At 46.4% G+C, this 22,865-nt stretch overlaps 8 protein-coding genes and 1 long non-coding RNA gene across 20 annotated transcripts; 3 read left to right on the top strand and 6 right to left on the bottom strand.

Annotated features, from left to right (window-relative positions):
- Positions 1 to 144: 144 nt before the first annotated feature.
- LOC136193867 (peroxisome assembly protein 12-like) lies at positions 145 to 3,187 on the top strand. Of its 2 annotated transcripts, none has more exons than XM_065982858.1 (9): positions 145 to 1,716; positions 1,772 to 1,880; positions 2,033 to 2,154; positions 2,202 to 2,282; positions 2,335 to 2,394; positions 2,446 to 2,521; positions 2,582 to 2,656; positions 2,717 to 2,913; positions 2,962 to 3,187. In XM_065982858.1, the coding sequence occupies exons 1-9, from the start codon at positions 1,591 to 1,593 to the stop codon at positions 3,169 to 3,171; spliced, it is 1,056 nt and encodes a 351-aa protein (XP_065838930.1). In that variant the 5' UTR covers positions 145 to 1,590; the 3' UTR covers positions 3,172 to 3,187. The 2 variants fall into 2 exon arrangements, with proteins under 2 accessions (XP_065838930.1, XP_065838931.1); XM_065982859.1 differs by having other exon boundaries at positions 2,048 to 2,154.
- Positions 3,188 to 3,193: 6 nt separating this feature from the next.
- On the bottom strand, positions 3,194 to 5,154 carry LOC136193870 (pyruvate dehydrogenase (acetyl-transferring) kinase, mitochondrial-like). The gene is made up of 13 exons (XM_065982861.1): positions 5,088 to 5,154; positions 4,890 to 5,037; positions 4,761 to 4,832; positions 4,650 to 4,713; positions 4,522 to 4,600; positions 4,414 to 4,464; positions 4,283 to 4,366; positions 4,098 to 4,234; positions 3,945 to 4,049; positions 3,817 to 3,894; positions 3,679 to 3,717; positions 3,513 to 3,626; positions 3,194 to 3,452 (listed from the first exon to the last, which is right to left on the bottom strand). Exons 2-13 carry the CDS (start codon positions 4,955 to 4,957, stop codon positions 3,321 to 3,323), a joined length of 1,023 nt encoding a protein of 340 aa, XP_065838933.1. The 5' UTR covers positions 4,958 to 5,037; positions 5,088 to 5,154; the 3' UTR covers positions 3,194 to 3,320.
- A 314-nt stretch (positions 5,155 to 5,468) lies between these two features.
- Positions 5,469 to 9,357, bottom strand: LOC136193998 (death-associated protein kinase 1-like). The gene is made up of 14 exons (XM_065983005.1): positions 9,247 to 9,357; positions 9,057 to 9,191; positions 8,897 to 8,998; positions 8,747 to 8,851; positions 8,591 to 8,692; positions 8,428 to 8,529; positions 8,270 to 8,374; positions 8,083 to 8,199; positions 7,929 to 8,033; positions 7,389 to 7,608; positions 6,979 to 7,202; positions 6,733 to 6,927; positions 5,820 to 6,687; positions 5,469 to 5,773 (listed from the first exon to the last, which is right to left on the bottom strand). Exons 1-14 carry the CDS (start codon positions 9,355 to 9,357, stop codon positions 5,469 to 5,471), a joined length of 2,796 nt encoding a protein of 931 aa, XP_065839077.1.
- A 254-nt stretch (positions 9,358 to 9,611) lies between these two features.
- Positions 9,612 to 12,494, bottom strand: LOC136194296 (uncharacterized). The gene is made up of 14 exons (XM_065983375.1): positions 12,418 to 12,494; positions 12,097 to 12,370; positions 11,941 to 11,984; positions 11,811 to 11,881; positions 11,701 to 11,760; positions 11,381 to 11,639; positions 11,254 to 11,327; positions 11,138 to 11,195; positions 10,996 to 11,082; positions 10,708 to 10,938; positions 10,482 to 10,652; positions 10,360 to 10,427; positions 10,105 to 10,221; positions 9,612 to 10,025 (listed from the first exon to the last, which is right to left on the bottom strand). Exons 1-14 carry the CDS (start codon positions 12,488 to 12,490, stop codon positions 9,612 to 9,614), a joined length of 2,001 nt encoding a protein of 666 aa, XP_065839447.1. The 5' UTR covers positions 12,491 to 12,494.
- Positions 12,495 to 12,706: 212 nt separating this feature from the next.
- Positions 12,707 to 14,680, bottom strand: LOC136193999 (uncharacterized). The gene is made up of 2 exons (XM_065983006.1): positions 13,743 to 14,680; positions 12,707 to 13,681 (listed from the first exon to the last, which is right to left on the bottom strand). The coding sequence occupies exons 1-2, from the start codon at positions 14,547 to 14,549 to the stop codon at positions 12,707 to 12,709; spliced, it is 1,782 nt and encodes a 593-aa protein (XP_065839078.1). The 5' UTR covers positions 14,550 to 14,680.
- Positions 14,681 to 14,725: 45 nt separating this feature from the next.
- Positions 14,726 to 16,874, top strand: LOC136194260 (RUN domain-containing protein 3B-like). Of its 2 annotated transcripts, XM_065983328.1 has the most exons (10): positions 14,726 to 14,873; positions 14,944 to 15,171; positions 15,226 to 15,341; positions 15,403 to 15,539; positions 15,697 to 15,782; positions 15,838 to 15,927; positions 15,978 to 16,058; positions 16,114 to 16,303; positions 16,361 to 16,518; positions 16,573 to 16,874. In XM_065983328.1, the coding sequence occupies exons 2-10, from the start codon at positions 15,029 to 15,031 to the stop codon at positions 16,754 to 16,756; spliced, it is 1,185 nt and encodes a 394-aa protein (XP_065839400.1). In that variant the 5' UTR covers positions 14,726 to 14,873; positions 14,944 to 15,028; the 3' UTR covers positions 16,757 to 16,874. The 2 variants fall into 2 exon arrangements, with proteins under 2 accessions (XP_065839400.1, XP_065839399.1); XM_065983327.1 differs by having other exon boundaries at positions 14,726 to 15,171.
- On the bottom strand, positions 15,530 to 17,406 carry LOC136194262 (uncharacterized). Of its 10 annotated transcripts, none has more exons than XR_010671595.1 (8): positions 17,177 to 17,403; positions 17,028 to 17,127; positions 16,901 to 16,972; positions 16,552 to 16,847; positions 16,348 to 16,504; positions 15,964 to 16,279; positions 15,848 to 15,907; positions 15,530 to 15,777 (listed from the first exon to the last, which is right to left on the bottom strand). It is a non-coding gene; the product is annotated as an uncharacterized lncRNA (long non-coding RNA). The 10 variants fall into 10 exon arrangements; XR_010671596.1 differs by having other exon boundaries at positions 16,928 to 16,972; positions 17,177 to 17,401; XR_010671592.1 differs by having other exon boundaries at positions 16,552 to 16,695; positions 16,790 to 16,847; positions 16,901 to 17,127; positions 17,177 to 17,399.
- Positions 16,994 to 18,465, top strand: LOC136194261 (TNF receptor-associated factor 6-like). Its single transcript, XM_065983329.1, has 5 exons — positions 16,994 to 17,148; positions 17,203 to 17,257; positions 17,305 to 17,409; positions 17,473 to 17,544; positions 17,603 to 18,465. Exons 1-5 carry the CDS (start codon positions 16,997 to 16,999, stop codon positions 18,182 to 18,184), a joined length of 966 nt encoding a protein of 321 aa, XP_065839401.1. The 5' UTR covers positions 16,994 to 16,996; the 3' UTR covers positions 18,185 to 18,465.
- On the bottom strand, positions 18,361 to 22,848 carry LOC136194259 (cytoplasmic dynein 2 intermediate chain 1-like). Its single transcript, XM_065983326.1, has 26 exons — positions 22,784 to 22,848; positions 22,653 to 22,727; positions 22,085 to 22,603; positions 22,003 to 22,034; positions 21,852 to 21,951; positions 21,681 to 21,722; positions 21,472 to 21,615; positions 21,282 to 21,422; positions 21,210 to 21,225; positions 21,051 to 21,157; positions 20,879 to 20,992; positions 20,710 to 20,824; positions 20,564 to 20,655; positions 20,226 to 20,515; positions 20,045 to 20,120; positions 19,872 to 19,980; positions 19,721 to 19,822; positions 19,609 to 19,673; positions 19,432 to 19,550; positions 19,294 to 19,384; positions 19,172 to 19,238; positions 19,006 to 19,110; positions 18,832 to 18,952; positions 18,728 to 18,784; positions 18,605 to 18,677; positions 18,361 to 18,551 (listed from the first exon to the last, which is right to left on the bottom strand). Exons 1-26 carry the CDS (start codon positions 22,796 to 22,798, stop codon positions 18,438 to 18,440), a joined length of 2,901 nt encoding a protein of 966 aa, XP_065839398.1. The 5' UTR covers positions 22,799 to 22,848; the 3' UTR covers positions 18,361 to 18,437.
- Positions 22,849 to 22,865: the final 17 nt, after the last annotated feature.

The following is a 22,865-nucleotide window of genomic DNA, read 5'->3' on the forward strand; positions in this document are numbered from 1 at the left end:
AAAGGAGACGGCGACGACGACTGCGGCTTCCAGTCCGGTTGGGACACGTTGAATAAATTGCAGAAGTCGCCTTCGCAACAGCACGTACAGTGACGTCCGTGACGTCCCGTTACGTCATGGTGGCAATTCGGTTTGCACACGGAATTGCAAGCCAGATGAAATGCGCAGTCGGAGTGCGTCACGTAACGGCGATTCGACGTCGCGTTCCACTCGAAGACCAAAAAGCAATTGGCTTTCAGCGGATTGAACGTGCCGTCTTGATGAAATGATTGATCCGAGCACGATACGGGAACAGTAGGGCAATCGTCGATGTCGCAGTTGACGGCGCCGTTGCAGTTGTAAGTCGGCGTTTGCTCGTACGACTCGGATAGACAGAGTCCTAAACGCAAAGAGGAGGAGGAAGAGGAGGTAGTTTAGTTCTATCCACGCGTCCGTCGCGCGCTATAGACGTGGACCTGTAAGGACGACGAGCAGATGGAGAGCGAAGAGGGATTTCATCGCGAGAGACCAACTCAGTGGTGCGCATGAGCAATTGTACGAAATAATTTTTTTCTAATTGAATAGACACGCCTAATTACACAAACCCTCTGGGGAGACAATGTTCAGAGAGCATCAAAGCGACTGTCAATTGAGAATGACGAAAACGGCCCGAAACGACTGCAACCGTCAAGATAACAAGACGACTTTCACTCACAGACGCAGCTCCATGTGCCCCTTTCGTCGGAACTTCGGTACGCTGAGTCAACGACGGAGGACGGAACCATGACGGTAGATAACGCCTATCCCACGCAACGTCAAATTGATTGCACATGTCTCCCTCGCAACAGCACGTAAAGTATCTCCAATTGTTGCCAGTATCGGCGTACCATAGTTCGCACGAGGAGCCGCATTCGGGGAAATATTTTTGGCAGGTAGTCGCCTCGACGTAGAGACGATTCGTCTTATTGTCAAATTTGAAGTTGGACGAGCACGCGAATTTCATTGTACTTGACACATTTATTCCATTGTTTCGCCATTGCGTCAAGCAGGTGACGGGTCGAATGGGGCATTCGTCCAAGTAACAACGATTAGCGCTGTTGCAGTACGTTGCCCCCTCCACCGAGAAAAAAAGACCGAGAGCTACACAAGGGGAAAAAAGCACGTGCTCTCTAATAAATTAATCCTAATTGATTTTTTTCTTTTCGGATGCCTTTAGTGACTTCGGAGACATTCTAGTTTATAAAACGTCACGCTAGGTGTTGTAATTAATTAATTGGTTAGTGTATCGCACTCGTAAGGGTACCCCAAGTCTCGCAACAGCCATTGGGCGCTTTAGAAGGACATCGAGGCATCCGCGTAGACTACAATACTAATTAGAAGAAGAAGAACCTCAGCTGCGTGGACCATTGTGCCGGAATAAGCTCCTTGCGAGAAGTTCCGCTGAGCAGTTCCCCGGAAGAGGTCGAGTCCCCTAATGCGGGAATCCTAGACCTGAAATATTGTGCTCTACTGCTAACCATAATTCTAGCATACATGTAGTGAAAAAGTAGCCGGACCAAAGTTAATTTTCAATTGTTGCAAAATTTCTTTGTTTTCTAACGTGCGCTAGCGATGGGCGAACAATTCGCTGCCAACTTGAACAGAAGACTGGCTCCCAGTCGTCCGAGCTTTTTCGAGCTGGCAGCTCAAGAGGGAATGCAGTCGGCACTCAATCCTGCATTCCAGTACGCGTTCAGAGTAAGCGAGCGAAGACGCTCTTACAGAGGCGAAATCGACAATTCGTTTCACGCAGATTGTAGCGAACTATTACCCAGCATCGTTTGGATGGCTCTATCGATTCGGTGACGAAGTCGGAGCCCTCTTCGATGCTGCATTGCAATTTTACTACATCGAACACAAGAGTAAGCTAGCCGAGCTTTCGAACCGAATTTCTACTATGGAATTTTAAGATTAACTGTAGCTACTTTTCTTGCATTGCACTTTTAATTAATTTTAATTAATTAATTAATTAATGGGTGTTGGACACGTGACTCGCTGGCTAAATTTGATCAAGAATTTTCTGTTCAAGATGCTTCCTTTTCGGAATTGTTTTACGGTATGAAAAGAATGGCGTCGGGAGCCAACGAAGTCACTCCGTTGTCACGACGACACAAAATAATGTCACTTCTAATTTTGGTATTTAGAGGAGTAAGAAATGTAGTCATAACATTTTCTTATGATAGGTAGGGGTTTCATATATCAAAACAAAGCTTGATAGGCTATATCAGGAAAAGAGCCAATCTGTATCAGACCAATCAGAATCGGTATGAGATCGAAAGTGTTGTTCATCGTAATATACTGTACGTTCTATTGCAGCGACACTTTCTGCTTGAGTGGTACCTAAAGCTCTATCCAGCAATTCATTTTCTATGGGAGGTAAGTACTAGGCTAGGCTCTTACTGTGGACTCTTACATATTTCCCTACAGGCTCATCTCTTCGTCTATCGTTTCGCCTACTTATTCAACTCGTCTAATTACTGGTCACCCTTACTAAAGCTAGCCGGTTGGTTCAGCAAAGATAAACGTCTATAGGATACCTGATAATTTGACGATGCACATACAGGAGTGGAACTGATTCGAATTACTCCAGACAACGATATCCCTTCGCCCACGAGGGGTCTCCTCAGTCACATCGAAAGTAAAACCAAACCTCTATAAACTAAACTAAAATAAATACGACGCATATTTCTTACTGTAGATAGTTCGTCGTGGCGAACGTTATTATTCGGACTGCCTGCAGCGTTGCTAAATTCGAGCGTCGATCTGCTTGCACGCATAATTCCCGTGGGCGTCTTTTTTCTCAAGTTTCTCGACTGGTGGTACTCGGAGGATCATTCCTCCCAAGCAGCGACGCTCAACTATCTACCCGTACCTCCGCCCCCGCCCAAACTCAAGGTAGAAGACTATTTTATTATATTTGAATTATAACGGGGTTTTCCTTAGCCTGTTTCGACTGACGTCGTACTGCCTTCGCATCCCGTTCAGTGTCCCCTGTGCGGTAAGGCGAGACACTGCGCCACGGCGCTCGCCACGTCGGGCTTCGTCTTCTGCTACACGTGCGCGCATGACTACGTGGAGGAGCACGGAAAGTGCCCCCTAACTCACTTTCCCTCGACGCTAGACGATCTCATTCGACTCTATCCAGACAACTAAATGCGTTATGAAACTGTTTTTTTCTAAAGGATAATTACGTGAACCGTTTTGTGTATCTGCTCTAATAATAATAATAATAATAATAATCAATACTCTGAGATTGAGGGGGGTGCAGGTCTAAGGGATAGGATTGAATAGAGGTTTCGTTCTTATCTGCTCTGTCTTCTTTGGATTGATTTGCCGTAGTTGCTCCAGTTGGCCGGCGCGTGCTTCCGCTCGTAATACTTCGTCAGCGACGAATTGTAGATAGGCAAAACCTCGATTGCTTCTTCAGACAATGCCTTTTGGTCAATATATTATTTTTTAGTCAATTAATGTACTTCACTGGTGTGTGGATTTACTTTGAGGTAGACTATGACGTCCGTTCCGTGCCCTTCCACCGACGTGAGAACTAAATCTCCGTTGAAGTATCTGGCGTAGAGTCGAGCTAACGGAAGACCATATCCGTAGCCAGCCTATAGGAGAAGACCACCTCAGAGAGAACGCATCTTCTGCTTCATTTCATACCAGTGGAGCCATGAAAGGTCGGCCAGAAAAATCCGGTTCCTGTATATGAGAATAGAGTTAAAATATTTCGATCATTAGCATAATAAATGTTCTGAACTGAGGCCCTCCCTTTTTGGCAACTACAAGCGCTACATTTACCTGGGAAGCGGTTGTGTACGAGTACTGAAACAAATTGTCCAAATTGCTTCGAGGAACTCCTCCTCCTTCGTCGACGATCTAAAAAAGACGACTAACAGCGTCATTAATTTATCCTAGACGACTACTACTTTGATTGCAATGTCTTCGTTGCCTTTGGCTACGAATACTTTCACGGGAGGCATTGACATCGTCGTCAGCTTGCCACGAGATTCAGCTACAGCTCGAAACGAATTCTAATAATTAAATATTGGTATATGCCTTTCCATCCCTAGGTGTCTGACTTTAAAGAGTTCAAAGAGGATGTGATACAAGTGAGAGGGAACGTACGGAATCACGAGCGCGGTGTCGCCGAGTATTTCCACGCCGGGACAATTCATGTAGTAATGCTCGCAAAGAATTCGAGCACTCTCGCCAGCCTCTAACCCAAAGGCATCTACGTGCCGAGCAACTTAGACTATGTACATACGATAAATAATTTCAGACGTGTCGCAACGAGGATCAATGACTCCGATGTGATCGGGATAGCTGCACTCATTTCCAAACAAAACAACTATATATCAAAATTAGACGAGGTGGGTAACTGATAATAGATCTCACGGTGTTGCGAAAGAAGCATTCGTATGCTAATTCGACTAGCGTAAAACCGATCTAAAATAAAAGGCAAATATAAAGAAAAGAGATGCAGATTCAATTATATTGACCTACCTAAAAAGTATTGAATCTCGGCTCGTCGCTCGTCGAGAATCTTTTCCCCGTCGCGCATCTCCTTCATTTCGACGAGACCCTAGCGATACAAGCGCTCGAAAAAATCATTTTTCTTGAATTCGATTTACTTGAGCGACGGTTTCGACGGCGTCGGCGTGGCGCTCTTTCACGGCCCCAATCACGGAAGTAAACCTGAAGAGAGAGGTCTCCATGCATAGTTACATGTAGGACATCGTCACCTTTCTGCAGCTGCCTCGTCGTCACGTTTAGCCCCGCGAAATCGTATGACGTCACGAAAACTCTGCACGTAGCTGAAGCCAGAAGAATTCGTTTCTTTAGTTTTCAGTGGCCACATTTTTTTTGTGTACCATTGACGAACTAATTTCATCGATGGAGTGGAGAGGAGAGTCGAAGGAAGCAAGTCGATCTCCTTCATGATGTTCGCCAAGCGCACGGGCACTTCTTTTCGCAGGAAATGGAAAGAGCTCACGACATTCCTTCTTTTCTTCGATTTTGCTACGATAAAATCAAAATCTAGCGTTTTGAACGTTCTGAATCGGTTATACCAAAGTCGGTGAACTGTTTTATGGTGAGAGGAGTCGGTCGATATTTGCAGTATTCCGAGATGAGATCGTCAGCAACGTTTGCAGCCGTTCTTCGGTGGCAAAGCGTCGCGAAGGGCAAGAGCGGTCGCGCAGACCCAAAAGCCACCTGCATAGCACGACGGTGACGAATGAAATGCGCCAGAGAAGTTAGATCTTACATGTCCTTGCTCCGGGTAGATCTAACTAGGGCCTAACTCCCGGATACGATTTGACGTACACGATACATACCGGTATCACTGTAAAATCTATTTTAGTCTCTCTGCCAAAAAATAACTGACGTTATAAAAAATCCCAACAGCTTGGCTAGCCAGCAAGTCAGCCATAAACAAACGAAGACAGCTGCTACTTACGACCAAACAGTGCTTGGTACTTTTTTTCAACAATCAATTGCCCGATATTCATCTGCCTAAGCAATCCCAGCAGTACCCTTACCGTTGGCGGTGCTGGTGCTTCTGCTCGCTTCTTCCACAAGCTCAGCACTCTAAATCGACGATCGACGATGCCAGAACTCTTTTCGCGAATGTCCTGCAGATCGTCGTCGTTGATGTCAAAGAAAAGACAGATATCATTGAGATCTGTTCCCTCGACGGCAGCGCATGCCTTTATTAACTTATCTGACACCGGCTCGTCATCGGCGGGGAAAGGACCTAAATGAAGAAAATCTGAGAAATGATTTTTCAACCGTGCAAATACCTGAACTGGAACTAATTTCAGCTCCAAAGATACACAAGTCTCTGATGCAACCGATGCTATCTTTTTCTGGTCGAACGGAAAACACCCTGTCATCGAGTGAGTTGCCACGGACCTTTTGATCTACTACGCTTGACGAATAAATGGCCGGGTCTTCCTCGAGTTGTTTAAGATGGGAACTATCTATATAGAACCAGTTGAGAATAACTCCCGGACTTCTTTCGTCGCACACTGTGGCGATCATCGATTTCAGTTCGTCAAAGAATTCCTTTGCAACGGCTTCACATCCGTCGCTGCTCGACCAGCGAAGGATGACGTCAATGCAATGGTGCTCCTTCTTTGTCCCCATTTTGATGAGACAGTGGATCACTTTGCTACGGACGATCTTTACCAACTTGATGCCGTTCTTCCAAGCTTTGTGGCTGACGTTTTCCATGCGAGAGCAACGACATTGCAGACTGACAAACGACGACGGAGAGATGATATCGACGGAATGGATGCACTCGTATCGTTGGCCGCGATACACGTCCATCGTCGAATCTTCAGCCCAGGCGTCGGCAGGAATAGCATCGTTAAGAAGCGCAGGAATCTGATACATTCCTGGCATGTCTTCCAACTGAATGCACAGTTCCAAGTAGAGAAGAATTTCAATTGCTTCGTCGGCTGACACAACAACTGGAGATGGAGTTCCCTTTTCCTTGAGATGATTTTCGAAAGCCCTCAGAGCCGATTCGATGTCTTCCTTGGAAACCTTGCCAATTTTTTCACGCGGAATGCCAAATACGAAATATGATGGAGCAAGAAGAGGACCGATCACGTTGCGACACAGCCACAGCGGCTGAACACAAATTCGATGACCAAGATTAACGACCTACGTCAAAATAATAAATTAATATTACATAATAATTGTACTTACTATTCCGGAAGAGTCAAGATATTCAACGGTTACTTTTGTCTCGTCCCCAGTCAACGTGAGACCAATGTCTTTAGCAACCCACTTTTCAAATTCTTCTGACTTCAAAAAATACCTTAATGGACGCATTCTCTCCTCGTCGGGAAGACAAAGATATTCCTCGATAGTGTGACACAATTGGGGAACATCTTCGGCTGACTGTACATATAAGAAAGATTACATTCTTCAACTGGTGAAAAAAGTCATTACTTCGAGAATTTCTTCGCGGACTCTTTTCAGTTTTTCTCGGCAGTCCTTCATGCGATCACTTTGACTCTTACTGCAGTCCATTTCAATCACGTGCGAAATTTTAAACGTATCTTTAAAGTCTTTCTGAAGTGTTTCAGCGACTTCTATAAGCTGAAATTTCACTTCACTTCCCTTCTCACTGACTCCTATCAGATTGAAGATCACGACGAGACGAATGAGAGGCACTGAACGAGGGGAAAGTGTTCGCGATGAAGCCTTCGCGAACGCACACCAAAATCGTCCTTCCTCTAATAAAGATAGGGTAACTGTTTCTAACGTCGTCGTTTTTCGAATAGGAAGGACAAGAGAGAACACTGTATTAGATTGTTGAAAGAAAAGACCGTGAGCGCAGTGGAAGGTTGATTGGGCACCAAAGTCCCACGTCGTTCCTTTGCCAACTCCCGGAATTTCACGGTTGTGAATTTCAATACCGGGTGTACGATCTTCGTCTTTGGGTGGGGGACGATCAAGTTGAAGGAGCGAGTTGACGAACGTCGTCTTTCCCGCCATTTCGCTGCCAATCACGCACAATTTGATTGAATCGGGGCGAACCTTTGCTCGTTGAAAGATTGTATTAAACCGGGCGACGTCCTATCACGCAAATTTCATACGAGAAAGAAATCAAAATAGTGACGTACGTAATACTGTCGAAGGAGTCTTCTATTATCACCATCAAATATTAGCTGATGCGGCACCTTCCCGTCCTGGTTTTCTCGTTTATAGATTAATTGCATTCAGAAATAAAAACGCGTCACCTTGTCTTGTGACGTAACATCGACATGGTTCTCAATTAATACATGAATAGCAGACGGGTCCACAAACAACCTCGGCGAAAGTAAACAGTGCAAAGCATTTTGTCTCCTCTATAAAAAGTTGAAAATTGAAAAAATCACCTATTCATTCCAACTAACCTCATCTCTGGCAGAAGTATCAGCTCCCAATTGAATTAGATGCTGAATGACGACAAGGGAATAATCTAATGCAGAACATGCGTCCAATAAGGGAGTCCTTCCGTTCTAAAAGTAAAAATTGCTAAAAGAAAATCTGCAATAGAGTACTAGCCACCTTATCAACAGAATTGATATCAACGCCTTTCTCAATGACAAGATAGCGAAGAACATCTTTCACGTGATCTTCACACGCTGAGTGCCAGGTGGTTGGAAACAAAGCCGTTCGCCCATTCTGAATAAAAAATAAGGCAAACTGTTACTTAATTAATTAATTAATTAATTTTGAAAAGCAAAAATATCACGTGATCTTTTGCCAAACAGTCGGCTCCTTTTTCGTCCAGGTAACGAATTTTCGAAAACTGATCAGTGCCACTTCCGCACGCCAACATAAAAGGCGTTTCACCATTCTAAAGATTAAGAAAACATAAAGCACTGAACACGTGACGTCTACTCTTCTAACCTCATTAGTGCTATTAATAGAAGCATTGTGTTCCACAAGCCATTTTACTCCAAAAATGCTTCCATGCAAGCAAGCCTCGTGCAAAGGAGTGTTATTAATAGTCTATCATTGATTAAAAAAGACAGTCTTTCCACACATGGAAACCCAAAAGCGCATCACATACCCAGCCAGTAGCATTGACGCTCATTCCCTTTTCATTGACAAGATGATAAAAAAACTCATGAGCTTCTTCAGATGACAAAACGTTACTTTGAGCAGCCCAAAGCTATTCAAGTTATTTAGGATGCGCATGGTCTGGATTATTGACTAAATCCGTTACCATGTCATTTGGTATAAGACTGTAGCCATGGTTTTCAAGAAGGAGTATTTTCTTCATTCTGTCAACAGAACTTGCACAGGCATGGGAATATGACGTGCGGCCATTCTAAACGACAGTGATGAGCGTAACCAACCGAAATCCAGTCCGTACCTTATCTTCCTCGTCAACATCTGCACCGCGACTGACAAGCCATTCCACCCCAAAAATATTTCCCCACTTGCAGGCACAGTGAAGTGGGCGAAGTCCATTTATCTGCATACACGTAACAATTCACTTAATTAATTAACGATCCAAACGCATATAAGTATACCGCGTATGACGGGCATTCAATATCTTGATTTCTTTGCAGAACCACATAGCTGAGCCACTCATCTGCTTCCTCTGCCGTCTCAAACTTTTTTCCCGCCGCATAGTGAATAGCTGAAAAGAGGTCGTCTTCATCTTCCTAACAAGACGGCAAACAAAGTCGTGTGCAACGATAAAGAAACTACTTTACAAACCGGATCAAATTGAAGTCCCTCCGTAGCGAGAAAATCCTTCCGTTCAGAGTACCCTCCCTCCTCCGCTAGTGTGAGCAATCGATGGATCACGGTACGAACGGCCGACGTCATTTTCGAGGCTTCGAGCTCCGTTTCCTCGTCTGCCAACGACACAATCCTTTACCGCGAGAGCCATGGAGAATCCATCGCAGAGGAGAATAACGCATGCGTGAATGTAGTAAACTCCACTTTGTCCAGATTAATTAATCTAGCTCTGGTTTGTCGTGCCTTCCGTTTATTCTTAAAAAATTCCTCTTTGCCACACTAATTTTTTTAGTACCGTAATAAGTCTGTAGCACCCCTATTTTAGTACCGCATGGATCCACTTACAATCTTACAGTGTCGGTTCTATAGCTCTCCTCCTGCAAGACTTTGTAATTCCTGTTTGCGACAACGCGCCCCTTTTCGTCCCTCCGCGGCGCGCCCGCTCCCTGTCGACCCCACATGCCGCTGTACGCTTCGGCGTGCTTCCGCTCGGCGCTCTGCTCTCGTCTTCGCTCCGCCGCCTGCTCGCGTTCGCGATCGCGCTTCGACAGGAGAAGCTCTTCGCCATAGCGAGACTTCGTCTCGGATATTCGCTCGGGAGTGGCGTCGTGCGACGAAATGAATTTTCCGCTTACGATACGATTTCCGTTTGACTTTTGATCGCGTTCGCGTTGGTGTTTCACTTCCAAGTGGGCGTCCAATTCGCGATGGTACTCGACAGACTCGCGCGGGTCAGGGCGGCGAATGTCAAGCCGCTTAGAGAGAGAGAGAGAGAGAGAAAAAGAGGGAGCCTATTGCTAGCGCGTGGCAATAATATAATACACTACTACTGACCTGGCTTATGACGTCCGATGTCGATCTGTGCTGATGAGGCAAGAGACGACCGGTGGCGGGGTCCCTCTTTGGCTGCCCAGTGCGCCCACTCCCAAGCCAGTCAACAATCTCTAAAGACTGACAAGAGAAAGGCCTTTACCATTAGCTCAATATATATAAAGTGTGTGAGCCATTAGAAAGTACGAAAAGTTAGACAGGGTCCGGTTAAATTCTAAGGCTTTCGTACGCGCGCTGCACGTCCATACGTAGTTTTACCTCGTCCGGAGCCAGATCCATTTTTTTCACCGCTTCTCTCTGTTTCTTCCTCATTTCCATGTCTTGCCCTGTGAACGGAAAAATTCCACCACCTTGCTACTAGTTTCTCGGACACGACTCACTCAATTCCTCGAGATAGACTTTTTTCTCCAAAGACTTTCTCGCCAAATCGTCATCGTCCTCCCTTCGCACTTGCCTTCTCGTCGCCTCCTGCCCTCTCCGAAACGAACTTCCACCACCAAAGGGAAACGCACTGTCGTCGAACGCTCCGGGAAAATCCCAAGCATTTTGATCTTTAATAAACTCAGAATTATTAATTAATTAATTAAAAATGTGAGTGAATCCTACCCAATGTGTGCTGTATCTTAGCAACGCGTTTCGGACGACTCTCCCCCTCCGCCTCCTCGTCTTTCGTCAGCGAATCGCGAATGAAATGCTTGTCGCTATGGAGATGCCGTCGCACGTTTCCGGCGCCGTCGCGCTGGGGGACCCCACTTCCCTTGCCCCACGGATCGTACGCCTCGACGGCGCGCGACAACGGAACGCCGCCCTTGCCACGCTTTTCGAAAAGCTGAAAATCTGACGCGAAATTAATTAAAAAGTTCGATCGACTACGTATTCGCTCGCACTACTAACCCAAGTTCTTTCTGTATTTTTCTTTTTGATCTGATGGCACTAGGGAGGTGAAGCTGCTCCCCGTCTTCAGACTGGTAACAACGTTACCTGCATGTAGAAGCAATAGGTATCAGTGTGCTGTCTTCATATATTGAGACTATGCCTTTGTCATCTCTGATTGGGGCTCCTGCTCCCGGTTTTCCGTACGGTTGATACCCCAGCTTCATTAACATGATTTTTTTAATTAAGAAACAAAGAGTAGTGAAAATTTTTTCTTACCATTTCGCTGACTTTCTCTTGATCCAATTTCCTTTCTTCCGCTTGTAATTTAGATTGAATTTCGACTTGAGAGTCTAGAAACTAAATAGAATTTTTCTACTAATTAAGCTACATATTTTTCTTCTACCTAAGCTCTGTAAGTAGTCTCGTTGATTAGACCCATTTCGATATCTCAAACCCAATTCGATGTCTCTCTTGAATTGGGATTGAAACCTCGTGTCCGGATCGCTTTTCAACGACGTCTTCACTTTGCCCGATTCGGATCGAATGGGAGCTCCGGCTCCGGGACGGCCAAAGTATGACAGAAATTCGTCAGACGAACGATCGGCGTCCTCCTCTAGAAAAATTCTCTCTTTTTTCGCAAAAACGTCACCGCGTGGTCCAAACTAAAATCCAGAAAATATATAATTAAATTAAATTAAATCAAAATTTCGAGGAGATTTTTACAAGGGGAGCGCCGCCGCCCGGTTTTCCCCACGGGTTATGCTTTTGCAACATTTCCAAGTCCTAATTTAATTAAATTAAGAGTAATTATAAGAAATTGAATGTATTCTCACGCTTCGTTTTTCCTCGTCGCGTCGACGCCGTTCGTCCATTTCCCATCTCTTTCGCAAATCCCGATCTTCCTCTAAAAATCGACATTGCGAAAAACGTAGGTGCACTCAAATCTGACGTCATGCATGGCACCTATTTCTCGCATGGCTTGCTCTCGCTTCCTTATATCCGCAGACCTAAGGAACCCCCAATCATATCTTCAGGCAATTTTACATAAGACCCCAAATTATACACGCATCTTTGCCTATACACCTTTCCCTTTGGGGGCCCTTCTCTCTCCCCACTCACGTCTTCTCCCTTAGCGTGACGGCAGCGGCGTGAGCGACCGGTCTCCCGCCCGGCTCGCTTCCGTAAACGAGCGCTCCCCGCGATCGACTCACGGCCGTGACGCCGCTCGTCACGAATTGCTTCTTTCTGCCGAAACGATTCGATCCCGTCGCCTCCGTCGATCCGAAATCGTTCGCATGCGGCGATTCGTAGCCTTTCTGGTGATAATTTCGTCGACGCGGGTCGCGAAACGGATCCGGGGCTCCGAGATCGACGACGGCGTCCCTTGGCGTGGCTAAACGCAGAAGATAGGAGCTTTTCCTTTCTTCTTGGAGCTCTTACAGTCGTGCTGAAGCGTTAGCGGCTCGTACTTCCTCTCCGTCATTCTTTTTGTTGATACTCTTTCGATGTCCATGGAAACCGGAATAGAAACGTTGTGCGCGCGCTACGATCGTTCCTTCACGGAGGCGCGAAACTTAATTAGCGGTAGATGTGCTTCTCTGCTATTGCATCAAGGACAAGTTTTATTGCATAAGGGACAAACTCAAAAACAACAAAACACAGCATTTGGTACGTCACTATCACAGCTCTATATCAGTATGTCAACGTGGCAGCATACGGCTGAACCAAACTAAATCACAGAGACCGTCTTTCCAACAGTAGAACTAGTGACTTCACAACGCCTTCCATTCTTCAAAGAAACTTTCACAACGGAGCTGTAGTGAGCATCGGCATAGTAGAGATTCCCATCCTCGCCAAGAGTGCAGCCGAGGGGAATTTTCATTTCTGCACCCGAGCCCACGGTTGGGTCCGACGCGACGTTGGCACTCGTGACGAGAGACGCTTTCTTCTCCTTCAAATCGATAGAGACGATAGCGCAATCGCAGTGGCCAAACTGAGCGACGAAGACAGTGTCAGGCGACGTTCCCTTGCACGTGCTGACGGGACTGCTGATCGTTGCTCCCGACAACGACAACGGTTCTCGGTCGCCGTTCTCGAGATTTATCAGCGCGAGTGTAGAATTTCGGCAAACGGCAAGAACTTTTCCGTCGGACAGCTGATGAATGGCCATGACCAGACGCAGGGACGGTCCGGATCCCACGGCGTCGCTCGACAGCACAGATCGACACCCAGAAGACGTGACATTGAGGAGAGCATGCTGGGCATTGTCGAAGACGAGGAAATCTCCATTATCTCTTTTAGTTAGAGCGAATGGATTTCTAAAGGGAACCTCAGCATCGGCAGAATGAGAAGAAATGACGGTACGGTCCCCCGTCGCACAGTTGACTCGTATCAGGCTCTGAGTGCCCCTATCAAGCACGACGAGACTGTCCTTGTCGGCGACGATGACACCGAACGGATGGACAAGGTCAGGCCCCTTTCCGCGTCCCTTGCCGGACATAATCGCCCTATCACCAGACGTCGGATCGACACCCCAAATAGCTTGATGACCGTAGTCGCAGACGGCAATGCGTCCGGACGGGAGAATGGCCGTATCAGTGGCAAAATGAATGCCGTCGACTGGAGTAGAAGAAACGATTTGTCGTTCTCCCGTCGAAAGGTTGACGCGATGGAGTGCAGGCGGAATATGGTCAGCAACTATCACCTAAAATTCCCACATTTAGCAGGCAATGCCTAAAACCACACACACACACACATGATCTTACCTCATCCGCATTAATCAATGCCATATTAACGGGATGACTCAATTTGGATCCGAAACCGCGATCGGCACCGCTGACGACAGTCCGATCGCCCGTCGCCGCATCGACGGAAATCACCGACGTCGAGCTGAGAACGAGCAACGCGTTCGCCGACCGAATCGCGAGACCGAGAACTGTACCAAGTTCAATACCCGTTCCCGTCCCGTTTCCGGAGACGACGACCCGATCGCCCGTCGTCGGATCGATTTTGAATAGAGTCGCGTGAAGCGAATCGACGACGTAGATCGAGCCGTCCGAGCCCGTGGCGACGTTGACGGGATGCTTCATCGTCGGACCGGCACCTCGATCGGCGCCGGAGACGAGTTCTCGGTCGCCGCTTTGTAGATCGACTCTCACGACGGCGCCGACGTTGTAATCCGTATAGTAGATCGTTCCCGTCGTCCGATCGACGGTCATTCCCGTCAAATTCTCGAGCGTCGGACCCGAACCGAGAGCCGAATCGAAAGTGGAACAGGATACGAGTCGGCGTTCGCCTGACGTCGGATCGACTCGTAGGATGGATGCCGTCGCCTGATCGCCGACGAAGATCGTGCCCGACGAATCGATGTCGAAGCCGCGGACGACCTTTGTCGTCGGTCCCGATCCGCGTTCGCGTCCCGAGACGAGTGTACGGTCGCCGTTGTCGAGATTCACGTGATAGATGGACCCGTCGCCGGCTCGGCCGCCGTCGACGACGTAGACTTCTTTGTCGCCCTTGTGGACGACGGCGTACGCGTTTCGTAGAGACGGTCCTTCTCCGACTTTGCTCATTGCGTTACAGAAGACCAACCGATCAAACCAGTCAAACCAGTTAAGCTTGACCCCATCCGACACATCACATGAACTATGCAGTCAGCCGAAACTTTGGCGCTTTTGCTTAATGTAGTGAGACCACGCCCCACGTATTTCTTTGCCCTGAAAGAGCCTCTGTCTAGCCTCGCAAGCCAGGTCCTTCCCTCTCTCTCTGTCTCTCTCTCTGTGTGTGGCTCCTCTTCCCGTATTGACTTATACTCGGAACGCGAAAGCGACGCCAACATTGGCACCAGACCCAAGCTCAACTACCCGACCAATCTTGTTGTCGTTTCGGGAGACGAGGTACCCTGACTAAAATAGCTGCTTGCTACTGACTATGCCCCACCGGCGTTGTTTGCCGTAAATCCGACAGGTGACAGACAAACTGTTTCGTACACTCCGACGGAAGGAATCGAATACCCTTGCTGTCTTGGGACCTTTTCAGGGACCTTTTCATCATGATCCTAACGCGCGCTCGGCTTTGTCAGATGGTGACGCCTTTGCAAGCCGGAGGAATGGAGGACCAAACGTCGGTCGCTTGGGAGCTGCACGCCAGGCGACAAGCCGAAATCCATCGCGGAAATCTTCTAGCTGTGCTCAAGTGAGAACGAGAGCGATTTTCCACAACCCGGATGCAAAACGTTGACCCTTTCAGCCACTCCGTCAAATCCTTGATCGATCAATCGTGCTTTGCACCGATCGACGACACGAGCGACGCCCTGCACAACTTCTGCGCCGTTTTCGAGCAAGTTCTCTCGCATCGGCTCAAACGTGCGCGCGCGCTAAGTCGAAATCGAAATCGCGCTCATTTTTTCTTCGTTTTCTTCAACAGCGCAGATGACGTTCTTCGGCGGCGCCGAAATGCCGACGTTCTGGGACGTCGTCAAGACGGCGTGCAAGAAGGCCGTACCTCACAATTGCCTCGCAAGCATCGAATCAATGGAAAACGTCCAAACACCTTTGGGAAAGGTAAATACATAAATACATAAATAAAATATAAGTAGATCAATAAAAGGTAAATAGATAAATAATAGTAAGGAATCGGTACATTAATTAAATAGATAAATAATCTACGAGTTTTAATATTATAATCTTTTTATTTAATTAATGTCTTTGTCGTGTCTAGGGTCGAGCTTGGATTCGATTGGCTGCCATGGAGAAACGGCTGTCCGAATACTTGAGCGCAATTCTGGCCAATCAGAAGCTTCTAAAGTGAAAACACACATGATATGACTATGTCATGTACGTTAATGTCTTCTATATAAAGAGAGTATTACGAGCCGCACGCCGTTCTCCGATCAGACGAGGGCAGTACAGTGGCTATGTTCATCCAAGGCCTAAACGCAGTTGACTTCAGGTCCACACACAGCTACGACATAATTATATAATGTACCATGTAATCTTTAGCTTGTGTCTACGCGATGGCTCATATGACGTTGGGAACTACATGGCAATCGATTACACACCTTTCCTATCGTTTAGTCAGAGGTATCATATGTTTTTTCTTCTTCTTCTTCCTTGATTGGACGTTTTGTTTCTCTAGTGAGGCCGGACGAGTTGCGGATGCCGTGGAGGAGCGCGTCGCCGCTATGGAAAGCGGTGGGCATCCCGTCAGTCAGGCCGACATCGCGTTGCACTTGCAGCGAACGCGATCGTTCAGCAACGGCGGTCTCGAGATCGATTCTCGCATCGTCGAACTGGAAACGGCTCTGAGAAAAGAACGAGAACAGAAAGTAATAAATAAATAAATAGTTTATAGTTCTTTATTTTTTTGTACTTCGTTTCTGAAGAGTTTCTTCGAGGAGCTTCTACGTAATCGAGAATCGCAGCTGGACAGCTACAAGAAACGGGTTACTGAACTAAACGAAAAGCTGACCTCATTGCAGAATGAGGCGTCATCAGAAAGAGAACAGCTTCATACGATCGTCATAGAGCTACAGGAAAAATTGTAGGGGGCCTGGTGGTACGACCAAGTTTTTACTCAATCGTTTTTTTTTCTTAGGGGCACCTCTCATCCCAAGAGTTCGCAGTTTCTCTCGTCGCAGAATCTGAAGTATCAAGTCGACGCCCAGCACGCGGTGACTCCCGTCGGTTCGCCGTCTTCTTCGGACGGCAGTGCCGAGGGCTTTTGGAAGAAGGAGAAGAAGAAGAAGAGGGAAAAGGAGTCGACCAGCGGTAGTAGCTGATGTCAATCGTTAGATAGAGTGTAAACTACTTACTGGCTTTTATTTTTTATCATCTTTGATTTGTCTTCTGTTCTTCGAATTCGAAAATCGCCTGTAAAATAAAATGCTCGCTCAGAAATTCTGTTCAATTTGACATACACCTACTTTGTTAATTAAATATTTGCCTTTTACCTTTTGACGTACACACGAATGAATGGCAGGATTCACTTCCTCCTCCTAGATATCACGTGAGAGAAGACGATGGGAGACGAAGACGGTGGCTACGACGCACCCTTCATCGAGCCTCTAGACAAAGACTTAGAATGTCCCATATGTCTGATGGCTCTGCGAGATCCCATGCAAACACCGTGCGGTCACCTCATGTGTAGAACCTGCATCGATAGGATAGCAAGGCGAGAAAGATCGCGGTGGGACTCATACCAGAAAATTCGATTTGTACTATATAGTAGTCGAAGTCAATTTCAATGTCCTCTCGATAAGGCCATAGTGAAGAAAGAGGAAGTAAGCTTACAAAACTTCGTACTGTTCTTTCCACGAATACCTTGAAGGCCAATCCGTCACCGTGGCATCGCCGCAAAGTCATGGGTTTACAAGTGAAATGCAGTCAGTACGAAAAAGGCTGTTCGTGGAAGGGAAGCGTGGCCGAGTTCGAGGTAAATGAGGCGTATCCCACCGCAGTCGCGACTTCCCACGCACACATACACACACATGAATAGAGACACCAATTGAGCTGCAATCATCTGACGAGAGACTGCATCTACAACTCAATAGGCTGCCAAGTGGCTCCCGTAAGAAAAAATCCTTCTCCTGCAAACAGAAACAAATAAATCAATCGTTATTTTTTAGATGAATCAAACCGATATGGACGCGCACGAGGTGTCGGCGGCGGCGGCTCACAATCGCCTTCTTCTCGCTCGACTCGGTACGGTAGAGCGAGAATTGCGTCTGCAGATGGGCGAACGCTCCAACGGCGTTTTCATGTGGAAAATCGACAACTGGTCAAAATTGTCGCACGACGCGAAAACCGGAAAAATTAGTTTCATATTCAGCGATCCTTTCTACGCGGGCTATCCCGGCTATAAAATGTGCCTAAAAGTCTTCCCCCAAGGGGCCGACGAAGTGAAAGGGCAATATTTGTCGGTGGGACTGTGCATAATGAAAGGCGATTTCGATCATTTGCTCAAGTGGCCGTTTCGGCATTCTTTTATGCTTTCGGTATTGGATCAGCAGGAGGTGTCGAAACACGCGATGGCGACGCTCGATCCCGCGCGAAAGTTACCCATTAGCGAGAAAAATTTCGGGAAACCGACAAGGGAGCGCAACGAAGGGCGAGGCTTTCCGCGAATGATTAGTTTGACGGAGTTAGAATCGAGGGCGTACATTCGCGACAACGCTATTATTGTTCGAGCGCAAGTCCATCTCGATTAATTGAGAGATGCTACTGATACTGCTAGTACCGTAGTAGTATTCGTGCATCTCAAATGTAGGGTAATAGTTACTGCAGTTATCAATACATTATCACTGTACGGGGCTATATGTATGCAGCCTGGAGAGCCCAATGCAATGACTGAGAAAAGGTAAAGGGCTTTGCGGGGTCAAAACTATTTGTGTGTGACCGCTTCCTTCTATTCATATATTACACTTTAATTAAACTGATAAGCAATGGTTTTTCTTGTATTTTTTAGCCATTGCTTTCGGCGTACCTAATAAATTCAGATACTTCGTTCGGTTGGCACGAGGAATACTTCTCCTGGAGGATGTGACTCTCGACGCTTCCATCAGCAAAGCAGAGAGCCTATGAAACAAATTGGGTACCTCTGTATCTCAATTATTCAAATTGGGGCAAACCATTTCAGGCTGACGACCAGAAAGCCCAATACCAAGAGCCACGTGATCATTAGATAGGCAAAACGCCAAAGGCCTGCATATAAAAATTCAAACTTTTGAAAAATTATCAACTATAGAAGACACTTTTTCTTATCGAATTTTTCACTCACAACAGGAGCCGCGTCAGAGACTTTCAAGTCCCTAAACCCACACTCCTCAATTATCAACTCCACCGTTATTTTTAGTACCATATATGAAGCGTAGGCGATTGGTCGAGTGCGTAAAAAACGTGAGGCCGACTACGCGACCAGCGAACGCATTGAATCGAACTACCTTGACCGAAGCGATTCCAATGCAAAATAGGATACTCTAAAGTGTAGTACGTTTCTTAGAGATTGCATTTAACATTTCTAAAAAATTACCGCGACGAATGCTATGAAGCCTAATGCTACCATCGGAGCAACCGGCAAGAAAGTAGGAAGAGGAGAAGGGAGACACGTCCACTGTGGTGACGTCAATAGCTACGTCTTTTAGTAAGAGTTTTATTGATATTGTGTAATGCCCTGGAGCGTCTGTCCCATTACTTACCTATGCGGGTTTTGTACTGGTGTGGTATGGCTCTGTTTCCATAGCGAATGCCGTGAAGAACGCAGCCCTTACGGAAGAGAAAACTGTCAGAAATCCTATATAAATAGAGGCATGGACTCTACTAGATCTGTAGCTATGTAAAAATGATTCGGATCATCTGGATTGAAGTCAAATTCAAACGGCTTGAAGAGCATAGGAACGCGACCAGAAAATCTATAAAGAATAGCATTGATTTATTTCAGGAATGAGGTCGTACTGACCTGCTCGGCGTTTCTACGACTACAGAAGCACTTGGTACCAATTTGACACGTCCACCCGGTACAAGACCCAAGTCAGATTCAGAACCAGCTGGATCTGGCTTATATAGTTCAATAACAACCTTTAATAAATTAATTACTATTGGCTTAAATAAATAAATAGAGTATTTCAGTCTTTACCCATATATTAACGACGCCAGATTCGTCAAGCGTTGCTACTTGATACGACAAGCCGGAGGCTCCATCTTTGGTACAAAGTGACGAAAGATAAATCATATTCTTGTATTTATACCTGATTGATCTTCTGTAAAACTGCTATGCGTTCCCTGCTTAGAAACAACAGACGCAATAGATGTGATCGGACTCTGATGGCTGTCGGTGCTAGAGGAACCAGCTGAGGAACATATCAATAGAAAAATTCTCAATAATTTCGTTTGTGATACCGGTGGTGTACGTGGGAGCTCGAACAACCCAATTGACGTCGCCAATTTGACGCGTTCTGTGCATCGAAACGGGCTCGCGAAGATCCCAAACGACAACCGAACCATCGTCCTATATACAAAGAGAGTCTACTTCTAGAAAATTGTCGCGTCTGCGAGAGAGAGAGCTCACTCACCGTGCCGGCGAAGACCAGCGACGCTTTGCTCGGTCCAAAACAGCAGCAGAGCGGCAACGACTCGCAAACGAGAACCCTAAAGGAGAAAACATGCATAGAAAAAAATAAACAAGAACTTTTAAAAGCGTAAGTATAGCAAGTGCCAGATTAAACTAATGATTTTAATTTCCTTCTTTCTCACTTTTCCGGATGCTTCGTATCGTTTATGTTCCAAACGCAGACGAGACCCAAATCGCTGAAAATGTCGTTCGGCGAGGCGACGGCGCTTCGCGGCGGCGCGCCGAACGCCGTGCCGAGAAGATTCGTCTGCGTCGGACTGAACGTGCAGACGACGGGTCGACGACCGAAAAACGCGGAGGCGGTCGACGGCAACGAGACGTAGCCGCGACTGAACGACTGCGACGACTTCTTGCGATGCGAATCGCGATGCGAGACGCCGGAAGACGATTCCTCGAGCAGAATCGAAACAACCTAAAAAAGAAACTTTATTTATGGACTTATATAACTTCATATTTTTACTTGAGATGCCTTTGATACAAATGTCGATAGACGCATCGAATCTTCGCTGCGATACGTCAGCTCTTCTTCGTCGTCGTCCTTGTCCAAATTACCTCAAATAAACGATTTAGATTTTGCTTATTTCGCTTTCTCTCGTTCTCTCGTACCTCCGCCAAAACCGTGAACGTCTTCTGGCGGATGCTGAGTCCATTTTTCCGTGATTGGAATTGGCTCCGTTTGGACTTCTTGCTCGACGTCATCTTCATTCGTTTGCACGAAAACCTAATGTTATTAAATTCTTGTAAAATCTATTTTTAAAATGCGCGTCTCCCTTACTTGTCTCGTATTGGCCCTGCCGTATCTTTTGATGTAGAGCTCGTACTCGGATTGTGGAGCAAGATCGAGGATCTCAATTGCGTAAAAATCGAGTTCAATTAATTTAACTAGTTCCTAAATGTAGGCGAATGTGAAATTCTCGGCTGTGCTTGTTGTTTGATTCATTTCCTACTTCTCCTCTCTTTTTTGACTTCTTCGCTGCTTTTTCCACGGTTTGCCTATCTAGTGCGGATCGAAAATTGAATCCAAAACCCATGCTTACGGGCCTCGGTGGAGTGTCTGAGTCAATAAAAACGCTGAAAATACGTCATCGCGCGAAATTGAAGCCAACCTCCGGACTGATCTTCCTGTGTATGTGTAGAAATTTAGAAATATTTTCTATATGACTGCTTTGATTTTATACCTGTGATAATGACGGACTTCTGCTTTGCTTAGTTCCTTTGAGGGATTCGTGCAGTTTGTTTTCTTTATTAATCGCTTGGAGGACTTCGTTTAGATTGAGATCTTCGCCATCGTCTTCCTCAAAATCGTCCTCGTCATAATCCTACAAACAGGCAAATCGTTTAATCAATTACTAAGGACGTATTTCTTACTTCAAAGTCGTCTTCATCGTAGAGATCCTCAGCGGGGGCTCCCCCTCCATCGTCGAGAACCGCAACCGGTGCTACAACGCCGCTGAGTTTATCTCCTCTTAGGTGAGTATCTTCGTCTTCGTCTTCCACAGCAGCAGTCACCTCCTAAACAGAAGAAAACATTGCGTCGACGAAACAGAAACGGCTAATTAATTTATTTATTTATTCACGTCGTCAATTTCTTCTTGTCTTTGCCTCATCTTTTGATTATGCTAACCAACACCAACACAAAGTTATTATATCAAAGTTTAGAAAGTCTCTAGCGTGAACGGAGGAGCCTTATCTTGAAACCTCTGAATACTGGAACTTGTGTGAGAGGTCCCCACTATTTCTATTCGAACCTCTTCTATTGCGAGTTTTTCTAATAGCTCTTTCTCTCTCCTCTTCACTGCGTCGTCGCCGCCGCCGCCGTTCTCGTCTTCTAAAGACTCTTCGCGCTCCCTAAAGCATAATAAGATCCTCCTATTCGTTATCAACTGCTCATTGTCTTACAATTCTGGACTAAGCTTTCCTAGCTTGTTATCCTAATGAATCCTTTAGAAAATACATAATGAATATTTTTTAATTGATGTACCTTTCCACTGTCAATCACTTTCTTCTCGATCAATTCCCTCTTTCTCTTTCCCCCCGAATCTCTTTCTCTCTTGCCGGAACGAACTCTCGCGGGAGCACCCGCATCGTCATCGCGTCTCCTTGACCTCCCTTCTCTATCTTTGACGTCATTGCTGCCCGCACGCCCACTTTCCGTCTTCCTCGATTTTTCTCTTTCTCCTTTTCGACGATCTTTCGACTCGTCGTTCTCCGAACGCTTCTCCTGTCTTCGTTCGTGCTTTCGGCGATCGACTGATCCGTCTCTCGGCTTTTCGGAGTGACGTCTGTCATCGCGTTCCGTTCCGTCTCGTTGTCTGCGTCGTTTTTCCCTTTTTTCGTCGTCTTTTTGCTTTCGTTCTCTCTCCTCGCTGGCGCGCTCGCGCTCTTTGCGCTCCGTTTTGCTGTCTCGTCGATCTCCGCCTTCCTTTCTTCCCTCCTCGCGCTTCGAGCTCGGTTTCGTTCTTTCTCGGCTGTGATCGCGCGTTTTCCGGCTACTATCGGTCTAACACGAACCATAGTTTAATTCTTATGATAACGTTATGTAGTTCTACCTGAAGGTATTTGGCTAATTCGGCTTCTTTCCATGTGTCGTCCTTCGATTTCTCCGCTGGAGCTTTTCTAGAGGCCTGAAACGAGTTCAACATCGTAGAAGCATTGTGCAACAAATTAGATGCGTCTTTACTTTTCCAGATGGCATGTCTAACAGTGCGATTTGGAGAAAAACGCTACTGTAGTTGTTTACGAGCAACGTGACCAAGGCAAAG

This window comes from Oscarella lobularis, chromosome 12 (assembly GCF_947507565.1).
Source record: "Oscarella lobularis chromosome 12, ooOscLobu1.1, whole genome shotgun sequence".
NCBI classification, from domain to species: domain Eukaryota; kingdom Metazoa; phylum Porifera; class Homoscleromorpha; order Homosclerophorida; family Oscarellidae; genus Oscarella; species Oscarella lobularis.